Source organism: Stegodyphus dumicola, chromosome 2 (assembly GCF_044657685.1).
Source record: "Stegodyphus dumicola isolate Sdum_Otavi_A_Nest chromosome 2, ASM4465768v1".
NCBI classification, from domain to species: domain Eukaryota; kingdom Metazoa; phylum Arthropoda; class Arachnida; order Araneae; family Eresidae; genus Stegodyphus; species Stegodyphus dumicola.
In genome coordinates, this window is record NC_140769.1 from 112,645,918 (window position 1) to 112,664,509 (window position 18,592).

The window sequence follows — 18,592 nt, forward strand, 5'->3', positions numbered from 1 at the left end:
GAAGGCCAAATTTGAAATTTGGAATCTGTTTCATGATCGATTTCATATTGTGTAAAACGGCCCTTTGGACGTAATTTAAAATCTGAAACATTTCGGATTTTATTTATTTTGTTGTATCTGCTACACACTCACGAACATAGTTTTGAGTAAGCTGCCTGTTCCTACTCAGGACTCTAGTTATGTTTCCAAAGGCAATTAGAAGGAACAGAAGTCCTGACACAGCTGTCTGGCTATCTGCACATATTCACATTTTACTGTTATCATGGCAACCCGCCGGAATAGTAGTTAGTGACTTTGACTGCATACTTTGACTCGATTCCCGGAGAAAGCATGGATGTTTGTAAATGTATAGATCTGTGCGGCATGGGAGCATTCTAAATATGCGGCAAACGGAAAGCCCGGAGGTTAGTGGAAGGGAAAGAGAAGTGGGAAACCCTTGGACCCGTTCTCTCGGGAACTCCCTTTCAAAACTGGGGAGGGGGTCGGAATTGAGCTAAAGTCGGGCTGTCTCTTATATGGTACTCAAGGCTCTTGCCAAAGACAGGCGCATATGACTCCTTGCCACGGTGAATGCCACGGTGCCACGGTGAATGTCGTGGGCTTATGCTGACCATTGTGAGACAAGTGAGATTGGCAGCAGCAACAACACAGTTATCATGCCATCTTTTTCATCTTCGGAAAATTCGAACAATTTCGACGAAGTATTCAAGGTCAGACAGGACGATTCTTAGCGAAATCTTTGCTGTCGTTCAAGTGACTCAGTGCAGTTTTTAAAATATTGGAACATAAGAATACTCCCAGTTATTAAAATATGAGGGATTTATGATATTAAAGCTACAACAAGACTTAAACGGGTAAATGAAAAAAAAATGTGTACTTCTTAAAAAAAAAAAAAAAAAAAAAAAGAGTCCGATGTTTACCGCCCAGACGGTATAGTGGTTAGGGAAACTTGACTGCGATACCGAAGGCCCGGGTTCGACTTCCGGAGGAATGTAAAATTGTCTGTCCCTTAATAGGAGGTAACAGTGGCTGCCTATTAGGTGCCTCCACAATAAAATAGCCACCACTTTTCTCCTTCGTAGTGGCTAATGCCGTTATAAGCAAGTGCCCGCCATTAAAAAAAAAAAAAAAAAACATTTAAAAAAAAATCTGAAAGGTTTCAGATTTTAAATTACGTACAAAGGAGCGTTTTTTACGTTTAGTGTTACCTTTATTTATTTAATATCATGTTCTTTGCACTTAAACCATAAAATTCAGTTCAGTAGCAATGTCGCAAAATAATTTTAAAATGAGCCTATCTTTAGAATTTCCGATACACAGTTCCGCGCACTGGAGATAAAAAGTAATTTTTTTTTTTTTTTTTTTTTTTTTTTTTTCCCGTAGAGTGTTGCCATTGCTCGCTTTGAAATCCTTCAGTTTGTTAATCCAAAATTCGTTAAAGTGTTACAAAATATGAAATCGATCATAAAACAAATTCCAAATTTCAAATTCGATCTTCCACATGGCCATACTCGGAGGAAGATTACGTCATTCAAAATTCGATGGCTCTATGTACCGTTGTTTTATCACAATGCGAGAAATAGACATACATTTATGCAGATTTGTCATTATTTAATTTCTTCAAATGCAATGCAGGACTCTAATATTTGGTGGGAAAAGTTTGAAAAGTGAAACGGACATTTATAGTGATTCAACGTACAATCACAAAACGAAATCAATAGTCCTTCAGGGACAAAGCCCCTTTGGACTTAAAATGTCTAACCACCCTCGAAATTGATACAGTTTGATTTAAAATCTAGGTAAGTAAGGCTGCTTTGCCTTTTCGATTAGTTTTAAAGCACTACAGAGAACTCTCTGGTGTTGAACCACGTGATCAGGTACTAGAGAAAACAGAAAAATTTGCCAGCATTAACAACTTCAGAGAAAAGTGCGTTTTGCAGCCTCAAAGCTAGAGAAAAATTTGACTTCTTGCGAAGTGTTAAATTACGTAACTTCGTAAAATGTAGTATACAAATAACATTGAAGAGATAGGTAATATATCTATTTATATGTTCATTTTAACTTATATAAGTTCTTCCTTTCTCCTTCTTCAAGAATGATATATTCTGTTTAATTTCTTCTCGATTTGTAAGCCCTGAATATTTTCAGCTGTGATTTCAGCTGTGGGGAAAAAAAGAACGAATAAATGGGTTATACGCACACATGCTTATGCATCAATATTGATTACAAGAAGCCCGTACGTATTTAAACAAGTTCTCAGTTTAGCAGATTATATGTTTTCTATATTAATATTTGCTTACTTATATTTATTTATAATAACTTTAATTTGTTTATTACGTCTAAAGTAACATTTGACCTAAAACAATCAATATTTTCCAAACATTTATTTGCCTACTAGAATAAAAGTGTTTCATAAAAATAAGTATTATTAAATTAAATTAGTTAGGAGACTATAATGAGTCTCGTAATACGCTAGCAAGCTGAAGCAATTTGTTATATATTAATTTTAAGTAGCCCACAGGGTGTTAGCCCAGAAGGGTTAATTTCGTTTTGGCATTTTGCATTGAAAACATTAAACGTCCGTTTCACTTTTCAAATTGTGGCCACCAAATATTATAGCCCTGTATTAAAGAAATCAATTAATAAAGAAACAGTATATGTATGTTTCTCCCACTGGGACAAAACAACGGTACCTAGAGCCATCCAATTTTGAATAACGTACGTTTCCCCCCGAATATGGACATCTGGAAGCCCAAATTTGGAATGTTGAATTTGTTTTATTATCGATTTCATATTTTGTAAAACTTTAACGAATTTTTGATGAACAAACACGACGATTTCAAAGGTACCAGTGGCAACATCGTGCGAAAAATAAAATTTATCTCCAACGCGCGAGACTGTGTATCGGAAATTCTAAAAATATGCTCATTTTAAAATTATTCTGCAATATTGCTGTTGAACTGAATTTTATGGTTTAAGTACGAAGGACATGATATTTAATAAATAAAGGTAACACACTAAACGTTATAAAAACACTTCTTTGGCCGCAATGTAAAATTTGAAAGCTTTCAGATTTTTTTTTTTTTTTTTTTTTTTTTCAGAAGTTTTTTTTAAATATATATATATTTATTTATTTTACAGATGCTAAACATTAGTGCTTAAGCCATTCCTTCACGGGCTCTCCAGTACTTTTTGTACAGAGAAAGTGCGAAGCAATTATTTAAATGTTCAAAAATCATAGGGTCACACTAAATACACTTTGGGAATCCACCACTCCAATTCTGCAGATGTGGTCTCGCAAACAGTCATGTCCGGTGGTCAGACGTCTAAATAGAGCTGCCGTTGTCTTGCAAAACTGGGAACGCAAGTCGTCTGTTCCAGAATCCTCCATCTCTTATCCGTAGCACGTTGAATCATATGCAGCTTAAGAATTTTCTTAAGAGTCAGGTTAACAAACAATTTAATCATATGAAAAGAAAGTCACGGATTAGTCGATTAGGAGAGTCATTGCATTATCAAAGTTCCTTTCTTAACCAATGAATCAGCTTTTCCTTTTCTCATAGTTCCACAGTGGGCTGGAATCCATTGGAAAGAAATTATGTGTGCCATTGCCTTAAGCCAAGACCTACAGTCTAAATTGTTTGGGAACTATTTTGATTCTGGAATTTGACAACATGATGACTGTCTTTACAAAAGAGTGACTACGAATCGACAACTGTTGAATTGCCACAGCAGTAGCTTCGATTTCCTCATCAAAAGGCAGTAGTAAGAGGGCCCATTGGTAAGTAGAAAATAAAAAGCTCGCTATGGGTTACCTGCTCCGAACACGGCGCATTCTTCCTAAGAAAGAGCCGTCGGGGTAGACACGCAGCCACTCACTTTCGAGATAGAGAACCCCAATAGTTCCCATTGCAATAGATCTTAATTTTAAATCGCTCATTTCGTTATTATCAACTCTTTAAATAAGATCAAGATTTATATTCAAATTCAATTTACCTCATCTAATTTTACCTCTTCCCCAAATTCAATGGGGAAGAGGTAAAATTAGATGATCTCGGCTCAATTCCGAAGCATCAGATTCTCTCTGAATAGCCTGGATGAAGTCAATTTGAGGTTTTAAGATTTTTAAAAATTACGTTATTATAATTCCTCCAAAAAGAGTTGTCGGGCAAACGCTCCAGTTTCTGGTATAATAGGATCGCATTTAATCATGAACAGGTTCCAAACAGGTTAAAAGCTGCATTGCAAAAATAGCAATAAAATATTTTAGTTAGTTATTACGGGCGCATAGGTCTTGGTAATGTGTCAGTAACCTAAAGAAAATGACCAGCATCTTTCTGCTTTTGAGATGCATTTTTCTGTATGCCAAATTTGTAAAAGCACAGTATGTTAATAGACATGGTAAAACTTCAGCTTAAAAAATCTAAAAGGTTTCAGATTTTAAATTACGTCCAAAGGGGCGTTTTTTGTAACGTTTTGTGTGTTACCTTTATTTATTAAATATCATGTTCTTCGCCCTTAAACCATAAAATTCAATTCAACAACAATATCGCAAAATAATTTTAAAATGAGCGTATCTTTAGAATTTCCCATATACAGCTCCGCTCGCTGCAAATAAAAGGGGTTTCCCCCCCCCGTTGACTGTTGCCATTGCTCGATTTTATCGTTGAGTTTGTTAATCAAATATTCGTTAAAGTGTCTCAAAATATGACATACATTTATGCAGATTTTTCATTATTTAATTTTTTCAAATATAATGCAGGACTCTAACATTTGGTGGCAACAGTTTGAAAAGTGAAACGGACATTTCTAGTTGTAAGGATTATGTTAATTTGATTAAAAGTTAAATTTTGTGTTAAAGTTCCTTTCCTGTCAAATTCTGAACTTTAAAATGAGCATATCTTTAGAATTTCCGATACACAGCTCCGCGCGCTGGTGATAAAATGGGTTCCCCCCCCCCCTTTGTTGACTGTTGCCATTGCTCGCTTTTATTGTTGAGTTTGTTAATCAAATATTCGTTAAAGTGTTACAAAATACGAAATTGATGATAAAACAAATTCCAAATTTCAAATTTGGTCTTCCACATGCTCATTTCCGTAGGATTACGTCATTCAAAATTCGATGGCTCTAGGTACCGTTGTTTTATCACAATGCGAGAAATAGACATACATTTATGGAGATTTTTCATTATTTAATTTCTTCAAATATAATGCAGGACTCTATCATTTGATGGAAACAGTTTGATAAGTGAAACGGACACTTATAATGATTCAACACAAAATCGCAAAACGAAAGCAATAGTCCTTCAGGGACAAAGTCCCTTTGGACTAAAAATTAGCATTTATTTTCAATAATAAAGGTGACAAATCTCGGGAAATCTGCCATAATTAATAAGATAAATTAACTGTTAATAAAGCTTCGGCTCTGAAAGCTTCGAATTACATTCTAACAACTCAAAGAGTTTAAAGTTTCAAACAGTTAAAAATAAACTAAATACTATAAAAGTCATAAGATTATATTGCTTATATAAGATTATATTGCGATCTGAGTTTAGTATTTATATTTCAGCTTAGCGCCTGAAACAATTTTAAGAAGCACTTCAATGATTTAAAAACTAAACTCAGTGGTGCAACAGGCCTAGTGGGCCACGGCCTGCTGTGCCCCGAAATCTGCTTTTTTGACCTTGGGCCCAGGGTTGCATCAGCTTATGACGGTCAGCTTGTCGTAGGATCCCCAGTGTTTAGTCCCCAAGCGAACTTGGTACACATTTTATCGATCCACTCAAGGGATGAAAGGCTGAGTCAAACTTGCCCAGCCGGGGGGAAATCGAACCCCGGACCTGTGGTGCAGCTGAGCGACGCGCTAGCTACTAGTTCGGTTCAATATTTTACTATTGTAGTAATTAGTCTCTCAAAAACTAAAGATGTAGACCAAAAATTGTACATTTAAAATAAGCTATTTAAATTGACAGAGTTAAATACTACAAAAATTGTTATGTTATGATTTCACTCTAAATTACTTAAATATTTTTTATATTGGGGAGACTTTTCCAATATAAAAAATATGTATGCGTCTATTTGTATGTTTGTTTGTAACATCATCTCATTCGGAACAGCGGGGAGTTAAATTTAGAGAGAGGTACCCCGGATTCCAAAAATTCGTAGAAAGCCATTTCCAACATCTTCATCTTTCTACAACTTTAATCACGCGAGATATAGATTAAAAGCTCTGAAAACGCTAATTTTTGCACTCATTCCTCCAAGTGACGACAGTCTCGCGCGCTGGAGATTACTTTATTTCGCAAAGTTTTGCCACTGCTCGCTTTCAAATCCTGGAGATCGTTAATAAAAAATTTGTAAGTTTTACAAAATATGAAATAAAATAACATTGCCAATATTAAATGTTATATAAGTTCAACTTCAGACGTTGAAGAACGCACGCGCTTACATATGACGTCATTCTGTCGAAAATTTTTCGTTGATGTCAGTATCTTTAATAAGTTCCTGCTGTTTGCAACTTTTTTGTTCCAGATTAGGATAATTTACACGCTATGATATTGTCTCTTTAATTCTTTTATTGCTGTTTAGAACAAATTTTTATATTTCCCTAATTTAAAATCATGACGTCATTCATATACGTACTAACCCGAAGTGTCAAAAGTTTTTTATTTCCTGGTTCGGCAACAAAAAAAAAAAAATTATTTACGAATTAGTTGTTCTTTGGAAAGAATAAACTGATTTCATTCATACTTAAATGTTTTTATACATTTTCCTTTTAGGTATGCATAGAACTTACAAATTTCGCTTTGGCAGCAGCCCGCTCATCTAGAGGGCTTGCTCGTTAGTTATTTAATATAATTGTTCAAGACATGACTGTGCATTTATTTTACTGTGTGTCTTAGACATAAGACTTGCAACGAATATTTTCCTCGTCTGGCAGTTCTTTATGTTTTGCCTGGATAACATTCAATGAAAAGAACAAACTCTTTGAAGAGGTTTCCTTCGAGGTGTTTAATAATATACTTAATGGAACAATGAAGAACTTTTTTTTGTCAAATCGCTTATTATTATCAATTTTAGTTTAGTTTTGGCCAAAATAGGAATTTAACAAATTACTTACTGAAGCTAATAATGAATAGCAAACGGTGTCATGCATATACGAAGACTTTAGACTACATCCCCCCTTATACTCTCTCTTTCTCTCTCTCACACACACACACAAATAAATAAATAAATAAGAGCATATCTTTAGAATTTCCGATACACAGTCTCGCGCGCTGAAAATAATTCCTTTCCCCCGTACAGTGTTGCCCTTTCTCGCTTTGAAATCGTTGAGTTTCTTAATCAAAAACTTATTAAAGTTTTACAAAATATGAAATAGATAATAAAACAAGTTCCAAATTTGGACTTCCAGATACCCATATTTGGGTGGAGGACTACGTTATTCAAAATTGGATATCTCTAGGTTCCGTTGTTTTTTCACAGTACGAGAAACATACATACATTTATGCAGATTCTCTATTATTTAATTTCTTTAAATATAAGAGAGGGCGGTAATATTTGGTAGCAACAATTTGAAAAATTTATTTTAAAGTTTTCATCACAAAATGCCAAAACGAAATTAATAGCTCTTCTGGGCTAACGCTCTTTGGGATAATAAATAAATAGATACAGTATATTATAATTTTAATTATAATCAGTATTTTTACATAGCATACGATTTCTGTTTTGCTTTCTATTTCAAGAAATTTTGGAAGGAAAAAAATATTCAGAACCTGTTTTCTAAATTATAGGATTTTACAACTTCTGGAAATAAGTATTCCTGTTATCATAGTCCCAGAACATAATTTAAGTATTTTTTGCATATCGCCAGCAGAAAAAAAAAAAAAAAAAAAAAAAAAATTAACATAAAAATTAAAATATAAATTAAACAATGAGATGTTCACAATAAAGCTATTGAGGTGCTTTCTTCCCTATAATTGCCTTCCTTCATAAATATATGTATGGTGATTATTTCGGCACTTTGTACTGTTTTTTTTTATATATTGTGAATAAGGGTTTAGCATCAGCTTCCTGTATTTTCTTCACTTAATTACTTCTGAGTATTTCTGTTATAGAAGTAATAAAACTTTTTATTTCCACATTATTTATTACGGTTATTATTTCCGTTCCACACCTATAAAACAATAGCACATCACTGACATTCAAGATGCAATTTTTAAGATGTTTTAAAAAAAAAAAAGCGTTTTATTTTATTGATGTTTAACTCGCATTCGGAGGGGAAATAGTCTTGTTGGATGTTCATTTTATTTAAAGTAAATTTTAAAATATTGTTAACTTTTACATCTGAGCAAATTGCAAATTTGTTTAATCGGAGCTCCATGGTAAAAGTTTCATAGAGTTTTTTGCTTTTTTGAAATCGAAGTAATCCGAATGATATGCATATATCCAGGGCTTGATTTTCCCAGAAATAAACGGGTTCTACGTACTCCGGACTTCCCTTTGCAAGGCCTCCAAAACCTCATGCAGTATCCGAAATATGAAAACTTTTATGCATTCTCAATTCTAGGTTTTAAAAATGTAAAATTATAAGTAATCAGAAGAATGACTGATCCCACGTTTCAAGGAATAAATGTTTCAATTATAATTCTACGTTTTATTTACATATTTGACCAATGATTCGATAAAAAAAATTTAATTGCACTTATTTGCTCTTATATCTCGAACTTAATTGAGATCTGAAGTAAAATCAGCGTAATTTTTCACGCATTTTCCTTTCTTTCGTTTTCTTTTAAGGGGTGGGATATGTCCTATTTTAAAATTTTTAAGTTTGTTAAAAACTTTTGAATCGTTGCCATTCGACAAGTGATCTCTTTCAAGAGGCAAAAATAAACACAGCTAGTTTCCTTAACTCGCATTTTCCCTTGAATTTCCAGCACTTATATATCATCTAAATAAATAAGAATTACTAATAAGGTTACTAATAAGTTGATTAATTGTCACTACAGTGCCTTTTACAGACAAAAAAGATTATTAAAAGCCTTCTTTCCTTCCCAGCCAGTCATTAGCTTATTTGAGCCTACCAATGGCCGAGCGGTAAAGTCGCTGAATACTGGTAAATCGGTTCTGGGTTCGAATCCCGGTGGCTGCATGAGCAATTTCGGGGTTTTCCTCATGTGTAGAGTGTATACGAGCCAGTTGCTCATAAGAAGTCCTCCAAGAAAGCATCCCTCCACTTAAAATAGGTAGTCCTCATATGTTTTGCCGTAATTGAATAAACAGAATCACACTATTAACTTGTTTGTTAATTGATTAGGTCTTTAAAAATATACTCTTACAATAGTGATGATAACTGTATTAGGTATTTCTCCCGCCTTATTAGCATGCCTTCGTAGTGTAGTGATCAGCACGTATTCTAGAGGTCCGTGGTTCGAGTTCCGCTGAGGACATTGCTCATTTCTCATGTCTCCTGTTTCAAAAAAAAAAAAAAAAAAAAAAAAAAAAAAACCTGATGTCTACTACAGTGGCGCCCGAATTAGAAAGGTGGTGGATGATGCTTCTCCACCTCCAGGATTTGGCGACTGGGTCCCTTAAAACCCCAGTCGCCCTTTAAAAGGGGGAATATATAAGATATTTCTCCCACCTTCTTAGCATGCTTTCATAGTGTAGTTGTCAGTACGCTCGACGCGAAATCAAGAGGTCCGTGGTTCGAGTCTCGGAGAAGGCGTTGCTCATTTTTTCTTTCTCCTTCTATTAAAAATACCTGATGTCTCTACAATTGTAATTTATGATATGAAACGAGGCAATAAATTTGAAGTTCAGTTTAATTTTACACAAAGAATTCATTCACGATTCGCTTGTGGAATGACACTAACAAATTAGAAAAGTATTAAAAGCTGTAAAATGTTTTTATATCTGAATTAAATGGGATCTATATGATGCTTTACACAAAATGAATGCATTATATACCAGGCACGGGCGAACTGTGGCTCGTGATGCAACTCTCTTAACTGCAGTTCATAAGCTAAATGCGGCTCCTTGTCCCTTAAATACGACATGTATGAAACAATTAATAGTATTTGAAATAGGAATCGTGCAACAACACATTTCTTTACCAATTAAAAATTTAATTCCTTAATTTATATTACGTGTGTTGTAGTTTAAGGGATTTCAAATGCTCCATCCTTCGCTAATCGTCAGAGTGATAAGCGCAATATTAAATAATTCCTTTTCTAACAATTACCACAACTAGGACTTCCACGCCACGGCTTTTTTTATTTCTGTCCGGATTGATAGGTTCTCCCCCATAAACACACACACAAAAAGAACTCATTATTTGGCCTTTTTCGAAAATTTTTAGTTTTAAGTCAAAATGTTTTGTGCAGACATTAGGTATTTTTTGGAAGCAGGCAAGATGAGCAACCGCCTTCGCCGGGAATCGAACCGCGGTCCTCTGGAATAGGCGTCCAGCGTGCAGACAACCACACCACGAAGGCATGCCGAGAAGGGGGGAGAAATACCTTATATACTCCTCCTTTTGAAGGGCGACTTAGGTTTTTAGGGGACCCAATCGCCAAACCCTGGATGTGGAGAATCATCATCCACCACCCTTTTAGTTCGGGCGCCACTGTAGAGACATTAGGTAATTTGGATGAAAAAATGAGCAACCGCCTTCGCAGGAAATCGAACTGCGGACTTCTGTAATACGCGGCCAGCGTGCAGACCATCACAGCACGAAGGCATGCCAAGAAGGAGGGATAAATACCTTATAGTTTTTTTATTTCTTGCAAATATAATACAATTTAATGCATTTAATAAGAGTAAACAATTTTCTTAATTGCATATTCTAGAAATACTAATCATTCAGGAATAATAATCATCTAAAAATACTGATACTAATTAGTAATACTTCAGGTACTTGTACAAAATACTGTAAGCATAAAAGGATTTCAAAGTTTTTGTAGGGTTTACTATAGTTTACGTTCATATTACTAACGTGCTATATGAGCAACCTAGTGAGCAGGCGGCAGACGGTTTTTACTTCACTTTAGAATTATTATATTATTTGGTGCAATTTTTACATTTATAAGTGCGCTACATACAAATATATAAATAACTGAAATTGTAAGGAATATTTGTATTTTATGTTAATGTATGAGTGTTTTAGTTTTTATTTTGATAAGCATTTTTAAATATGACAACTAGCCATACCCACAATGTCGGGAAATCTTCCCGACATTGTGGGTATGGCTAGTCGGGAAATCTTTCCGACATAGAAAGATGAGTAAACTGTGCTATAATTCAAATTTTAAAAATAAAGGGTTAGAAGATCTGGAATTGAAATATTGGTTGAAAGAAGTAGGTAATGAAAAAGGTACTACTTACTGTTTTTGCTGTGAAATGAAATTAAAGAATGCTAATTTATTTTACATATAAATATACAGTTAAACATAAAAAAGTGAAAATATTATCATGTTCCTTTATGTTAATTGGCCAGTTAGTTTATTATATAGACCACGGTTTCTTAAACTTTTTTCAGTCGCTACCCCCAGGACCCCATAATATTTACAAAAATTTTGTGGGACCCCCATAAGTATAGCGGAAATCCGACACACGCGTGAGTGAAACTGTCAATTTTTTTTACTTGTACTGTAATATACTATTGCAGTTTTAGTTTATTAATTTTAATTTCTAATTTTAAGCCATAGAACAATGTGAAAATTTTAAATAAGTAACAGGCGAAATGACAGCGTCACGTGCAAAGTAAGGAAAATGAACGTCTACATTATAAAAAGAATGCGTTGAAACGTTTTCGTTCTTTTCTTTGCCTGTATTGTATTATTTTTATCTATTTACAGGTACATCGTGTAAAATCATTAGTAACTGTAAAATTATTATAATAAGTTAAAGAAATATCAAAACTGCTAAAATATTTGGCGACCCGCAGTTTAAGAAACCCTGATATAGACATTTACTGTCACTTCTTCCTTCCGTTTCGACGCCAGAATGTAAATTCGTTCTCATGTATTTAAACTAACGTGTTTAGATTGTAAGACAAATCGTGTTCTGCCCACGTTGATAGCGAGTTCTAAGCCGCGTTGATAGCGAGTTCTAAGCCACGTTGATAGGTTGTTAGTTCAGAAGAGATTTTTAATCTTTGGCTTTGCATTATATTTGCCGATATTTAAATCTCTACGCCGGTTACATTTGTAGTGTTAAACTGATTTGTGTAGCTTTCGGCTAGTAGTTTACTTGAATTTGAATTTTTACATTTGACAGTTACTTTAAATTATATAGCCATAAGTACTGGGCTGAGTTGTAAGCACTACGGGTGAATAGAATATTGAATACGCAATTAATAATAAATTTAATACTGATTATCAACTATCCAGAATATTTTGATTATTAATTTATTCAATAATTAACTAATAATAAAATTTACTTGCATAATTGGGTTCAATGAATATGCTTTTCATTATTTTAAATTTCCTAAAAAAATGAATTGTATTTTTAGTTTTTAATTAAATAAATATTAAAATGTTATAAAAATATAAAATTTAAATAAATATTAAAATGCTACATCTATGAAAATTTATGGATTTTAATACATTTAATGTAAATAGCTATATAATAAAATTTGTCTACAGTTTTATTTAAAGCAGTTCGGTTTTGAGAATATTTTGTTTATATTTAACAACTGAATTTGAAAATTTATATATTTTTGTCTCTTCACTTCTGAAGGAAGTCTTGTGAAATAATGATAGCAATGCTCAGAAGAGCTTATGAAAATACTAAACTTCCACTATAAGCAAGTAAAAAAAAAAAAAAAAAAAAAAAAAAAAAAACACCGAAGAGTGTCTAAAAAACTACCATCACTTCATATTTGGCATCGCGTAGCGTATATTTATTTTTGATTAAAATTCCACTTTTAAATTGCTACAGAATTCCCATTTGCGGAGAAAACAGGCGATAACTTAACGATTATGGCACTGTTTGGCGACTTACCTGTGCAGCAACCATATCGCCTCACAGGTTGGTTGGCCTTGGGATTTCGCTTCACCGCGGTTTTCATTTCAGTTTAATGTTGGTCGCGGTCAAAGAAGGGTTGTTCAACATACGCTCCTCAGCTGTGCTGTAACTCGGTTACGGATTTGACAACACGCGGCCGGCAGCAATTTGCCTGTTGTGCAGTGCTTCCGGTAAGAATATTTTACAGCCAGCATTTTAGATCTCCAGAACTAAAGCTGTTTAATTTATGATGATGAATTGTAGATTAATTCGTGAAAAAAATAGAAAGACGATATCGGAGATTGCACTTTTGATTCATAGAAAACAAAGTATCGGACAAATACATTGATTGGTGTATATTGTGTTGGCACACGCTATGAAAATTTGAGTGCATAGAACTTGGAATTAAATATTTGTTTTTATTAAGTCAACATGAGTAGCGACAGTGAGGCCACACCATCTCCTTTGCCATCGCCAATTTTTGCACGATGCAGCCCTGCTAGGGGCACCGTGGCCAGAAAATGCCGGGAATTTTACCTGAAAAGGCTTGAAAGGACTGCCAGCATGCAAAAACGTTGGAGTATTTGCGATGTACCTCGTGAAGACCTCCAGGAATTAAATTCGGATCACGAAAAGTTACCGGACCATGAAATTCAGACTGAATTGGTGGCAGAGAAAATCAGTGATACTCAGGCGAACAGTGATGCTGCCAGATTTAGTGTAACAAAGGATTGTGATAATAAATTCGATGGCTACCCCTTGAGGAAATGCCGTTCCAGTTTTGACTTGGCAATGGATAGTCTCAGAAAAGAAATAGTAAGTGATTCTTTTTTTCCTGCTTCATTCTTATTGTTTCTTTTGTGTCTGTTGCAGTGGTTCCATGCCCTGCCAGTTCTCCGTAATTAGTTATTGATTTTTTTCCCCCTATTTTTAAAGTTATGCGTTAGAAGAATGATCGAAGGTTATGATGTAAGAAACCTTCGGTCTTGTATTGTGGCAAATCACTTAAAATTATGTCTCTTTGTGACCACGATTAAGCAAGTAATTTTCTTATTAGCAGAAAGAGCTAAATCAGCTTTCTAAACCTGAATTTATTATAATTCCATAAAACGAAAAAATTCTATAAATAAAATGAAAATCTGAAAGCTTTTAGATTTTATTTTACGTCAAAAGGTCTTTTTTTAACGTTTTTTGTGTTAGAGTTAGTTATCAAATATCATGTTCTTCACACTGAAATTCAATTTAACAGCAATACGACAAAATATTTCAAAAAAGCATATCTTTAGAATTTCCGATACATAATTCGCGCGCTGGACATAAAATTTTTTTTCGTAGTCTTGCGATTGCTCGCTTTGAAGTCGTTGAGTTTATTAATCAAATATTCATTAAAATTTTACAAAATTTGAAAGAGATAATAAAACAAATTTAAAATTCGGCCTTTCCAAGTGCCCATGATCGGTTGCAGAACTACGTTATTCAACATTTGATGGCTCTAGGTACCTTTTTTTTTTCATAATGCGAGAAACATTCATGCAGATTCTTCATTATTTAGTTTCGTGTGTGTATATTTAATTATGGCAAAGCACACTAGGGCTATCTGCCTAGGGGGAGGGATGCCTTCGTGGAAGACTTTTTAAGGGAAACTGGCTCGTATACACGTTACACATGGGGAAAGCCACGAAAACACCCATGCAGCCAGCCCGTTCGCGGGATTCGGACCGAAATGCCAGTGTTAAGCGACTTTACCGCTTATATACTATAATACATGATGATAGATAATATTTAGTGGCAACAGTTTGGAAAGTGAAACGACGCAAAATGCCCTTTTGAGACTAATAGCCCTTTGGGTCTAACGCCCCTTTCGGCTAATAATGATAGCTTTAAAAGGCGACCGAAGCTTTCATACAGGGTTAAGTTGTTTTTTCCCCTTCCCTGGGATGGAAAATTCGAGTCTCACGAGTCTTGCAGAGGGTTCCAGATTCCAAAACTTCAATTTTAGTACTTTTCTTCTCAGTAAAATATTTCGAATCCTAGCTAAATTCAATTTTCATTCAAAAATTTGAAAAAATAATTTTATACACGTCTAGTAGAAGCGTTCATTAAAAAAGAATGTGGTTGTTGTAATTTTAGTGGACCCGAGTCTTAGTATCAGTTCGTGAAAACATTCAGTGTTACACTCTTATTTTTTAATTTTTACATATATTTTTATTTTTATAAATTTGTTGTTTAGTTTTAGAGGGAATGAAGCACTCTGTGTTTAGTGTTGTTTATGTTAAATCTTGAAATAATACTTTTTCCCCATTACTCATGTTTTGATCTAGAAAAGTTCCGAAAAAAATGTGAACTCAAATATTTTTCTCAAATTATAATTCAGAAAAATGAGTTCAAGAGTTCTAATTATACAATTCACTTACTAAATTTTATCTACATTTCCCTAATATATGTAGCTCTATTTTTAAAACTGCTCTTAAATCTGTTTATAATTTTGCTTTAATTCGAACTTTTAAGTAAAAGTTTTTTTCGTCTTATTGTTCTTATACGAAGGATTTGAGAACTTTTTAGGATTAGAATTCGAGAAAAATTAGTATTCATCTCACCTCTATTACCTGGTGTACGTAGTTCACGCAAAGGGATTCCTAGTTCTATATAATTATTTTCTTGCGTTTGTTCACGTATAATATCGATTCGGGCAAATTTCTCATGGAAAATATTTCATAAAAGCATTGATACAAGCTTCATTCAAACTTCGCAATGCCTAGGATAAGTAAGAAGAGGAAGCTGTAGACAAGAAACGCCACAATTTTTTATGTAAAACATGTGCAAGTATCTATTGATCTACAAACATCCACAAGTCTATATAAATTTTAATTTAAGCTTATAAAATGAGAGTTTTGAGTTTTATAAATTTTTAAGAATAAAATTTTTATTAGGATATTTGTAAAGGTTGACATAAAAAACTGCTAAATATGCCACTATGAATTTTATCATAAATGGTGGCAACTTTAAAATTCTGACGCAATCGGCGATAAAATGAAATTTTTAGCCCCAAGAGGCAATTTGCCCAGAAAGGCTATTAATTTCTTTGGGCATTTTGCATTGGTTCACTATAAACGGCGTTTCACTTTTCAAATTGTTGACACCAAATATTAGAACCCTGCATTATGTTTAGAGAAATTAAATAATGAAGAATCTGCATGAATGTATGTATGTTTCTCGCGCTGTGAAAAAACAATGGTATCTAGAGGCATCAAATTTTTAATAACGTAGTTCTCCACTCGAATATGGGCATCTGGAAACCCAAATTTGAAATTTATTTTATTATCTATTTCACATTTTGTAAAACTTTAGTGAATTTTTGAATAACAAACTCAACTATTTCAAACGGAGCAATGGCAAAAATGTACAGAAAAAAAAAAAAAAAAAAAAAAATTACCTCCAGTGCCGCAGACTATCTGTTGTAAATTCTAAAGATATGCTAATTTTAAGTGTGATATTGCTGTTGAATTGAAATTTATGTTGTTTAAAAAAAATTACCTCCAGTGCCGCAGACTATCTGTTGTAAATTCTAAAGATATGCTAATTTTAAGTGTGATATTGCTGTTGAATTGAAATGTATGTTGTTTAAGCGCGAAGAACGTGATATTTAATAAATAAAGGTAACTCACAAAACGTTAAAATACGCTCCTTTGAGCGTAATATAAAATCTGAAGGCTTTCAGATTTTTTTTTAAATTCTTTATGTATTTGTCTGTTTTTTTTTTTTTTTTTCAAAAACTGTTTTATATATTTGACGTCGTTATTCGTTATTAATTTCGCCATTTTACGTCTCCAATTTTTTATGATTTATGTTGGTTCTAATTTTTTTAATTTACATCCAAGCTCAGACATTTAGTGTATTATATTTTTATTCATTAATTATTTTCAATGCTCTTTATGATCCGGTTTTGACGCCTCTGTGTTCATCCAATATTCACTTTATTTCCTGTTTAATTTGCATTTGACTGGATTCTTCGCAAGAAAAATAAATAAAGTCGTCTATGAGAAGGATAAATCAATACATGCGTTTTTTGTTTTTCAATGCCATATAAGATAAGTTGCAAGCGCTTCGCTTTTTTCCTGTTTACTTCAAATGATTAAATTCCAACGGCCTTACATCATTAAAAATTTGGTTCCAGGAAACTATGCAATTGAATATAGAACTCTATTGGAAGGATATTTTGCATTATTTCTTTGACTGGCGTTAGATATACATTTACCAACCATTCGGCAACATTTATCATATTCTAATATGCATATTTATGTACTACATTAAATTCAGCTACAAAACGTCTGTATCTTCAACTTAATACAGCTTTTTGATAAATTTAACTAAAATCTTATAACACTATATAATGTATTCCGTTTACTGGACACTATTTTGTTTGCCGTTTTGCGATGAATGGTTTGGTTTGCTTTATTTGACTATTAGCGGACGTTCCCGATGCTAGTTAAGTTAGATTGAGAGTAATGAATCTAACAACAGAGAACGATACCGCTGGTAATCCTTCTCTAATAACAATGCAAAAATTACGATTCATACTCATACATTTTTTAGTCTGATGCGATATGGAACCCGCATAAAAAATTTCGATAGAAAAATAAACCAATTCTACCTCATTATATCAGCAACAATGGCACGCAGTTTTAAATTATTTTCGTCTTTCTAATCAAATGGTCGTGAAAGCTCAAGTTCCATCCATTAGTTTACCTATATTCAATTTTAGTGGATTAAATGTGGCAAAAAAATCGATCAGAAATCAATAACGCGAACAAACACACACACAAACAGGCATTCTTGTTTATATCCATAGATTTTGTAAAACTTACAAGTTTTTGATTAACAAACTCTACGATTTCGAAGCGAACAGTAGCAAGACTTTTCGAAATAATGCATTTTTATCTCCAACGCGCGAGACTGTTGTCACGCGGAAAAATGAGTGCGAAAATTAGTGTTTTTAAAATTTTTAATTAATATCTCGGCTGATTAAAGTCGTACGATGTTGGAAATATTCGAAATGGCTTCCCATGAATTTTCAGAATCGGGAATAATGTATTTAATGTTTGGCAATGCTATTTTTATATCATTGTTAAAACTTCGAAATCTTTTATTAACAAATTCTACAATTTGAAAGCGAGCAGTGGCGACACTTCTCGAAATAAAATATTTTTATCTCTAGCTTGCGAGACTGTTGCCACTAGGAAAAATGAAGGCGAAAATTAGCGTTTTTAATTAATATCTCTGATGTTAGCTTTTTTTTTTTTTTTTTTTTTTTTCGGAAGAAAAGTAAACGTCGAGCTTTTCCAGGAATTGTAGAAAGTTTGGTGACGGTAGCTATAGTAGTGACTGAGTTAATCGCGAACAAACATACAGACATTCTTCTTTATATACATATTAATGCGCCTGAGGACTATCTGTCTAAGAGTGGAATGCCTTCTTGGAGGACTTTCTAAGGAAAACTGGCTCAAACATAAATTACACGTGGGGAAGCCTTCGTGGAAGACTTTCTAAGGAAAACTCGCTCATACATAAATTACGCATGGGGAAAA

General features: G+C 33.6%; 1 protein-coding gene across 1 annotated transcript in view; it reads left to right on the forward strand.

Moving 5' to 3' along the window:
• The first annotated feature begins 13,073 nt into the window (after nt 1–13,073).
• Nucleotides 13,074–18,592, forward strand: part of LOC118186481 (uncharacterized) — a 150,447-nt gene continuing 144,928 nt past the window's right edge. The window contains exon 1 of the mRNA XM_085811033.1: nt 13,074–13,823. Coding sequence (XP_085667159.1) covers nt 13,440–13,823 — 384 coding nt within the window. The 5' untranslated portion in view covers nt 13,074–13,439. The remainder of the gene's footprint in view (nt 13,824–18,592) is intronic.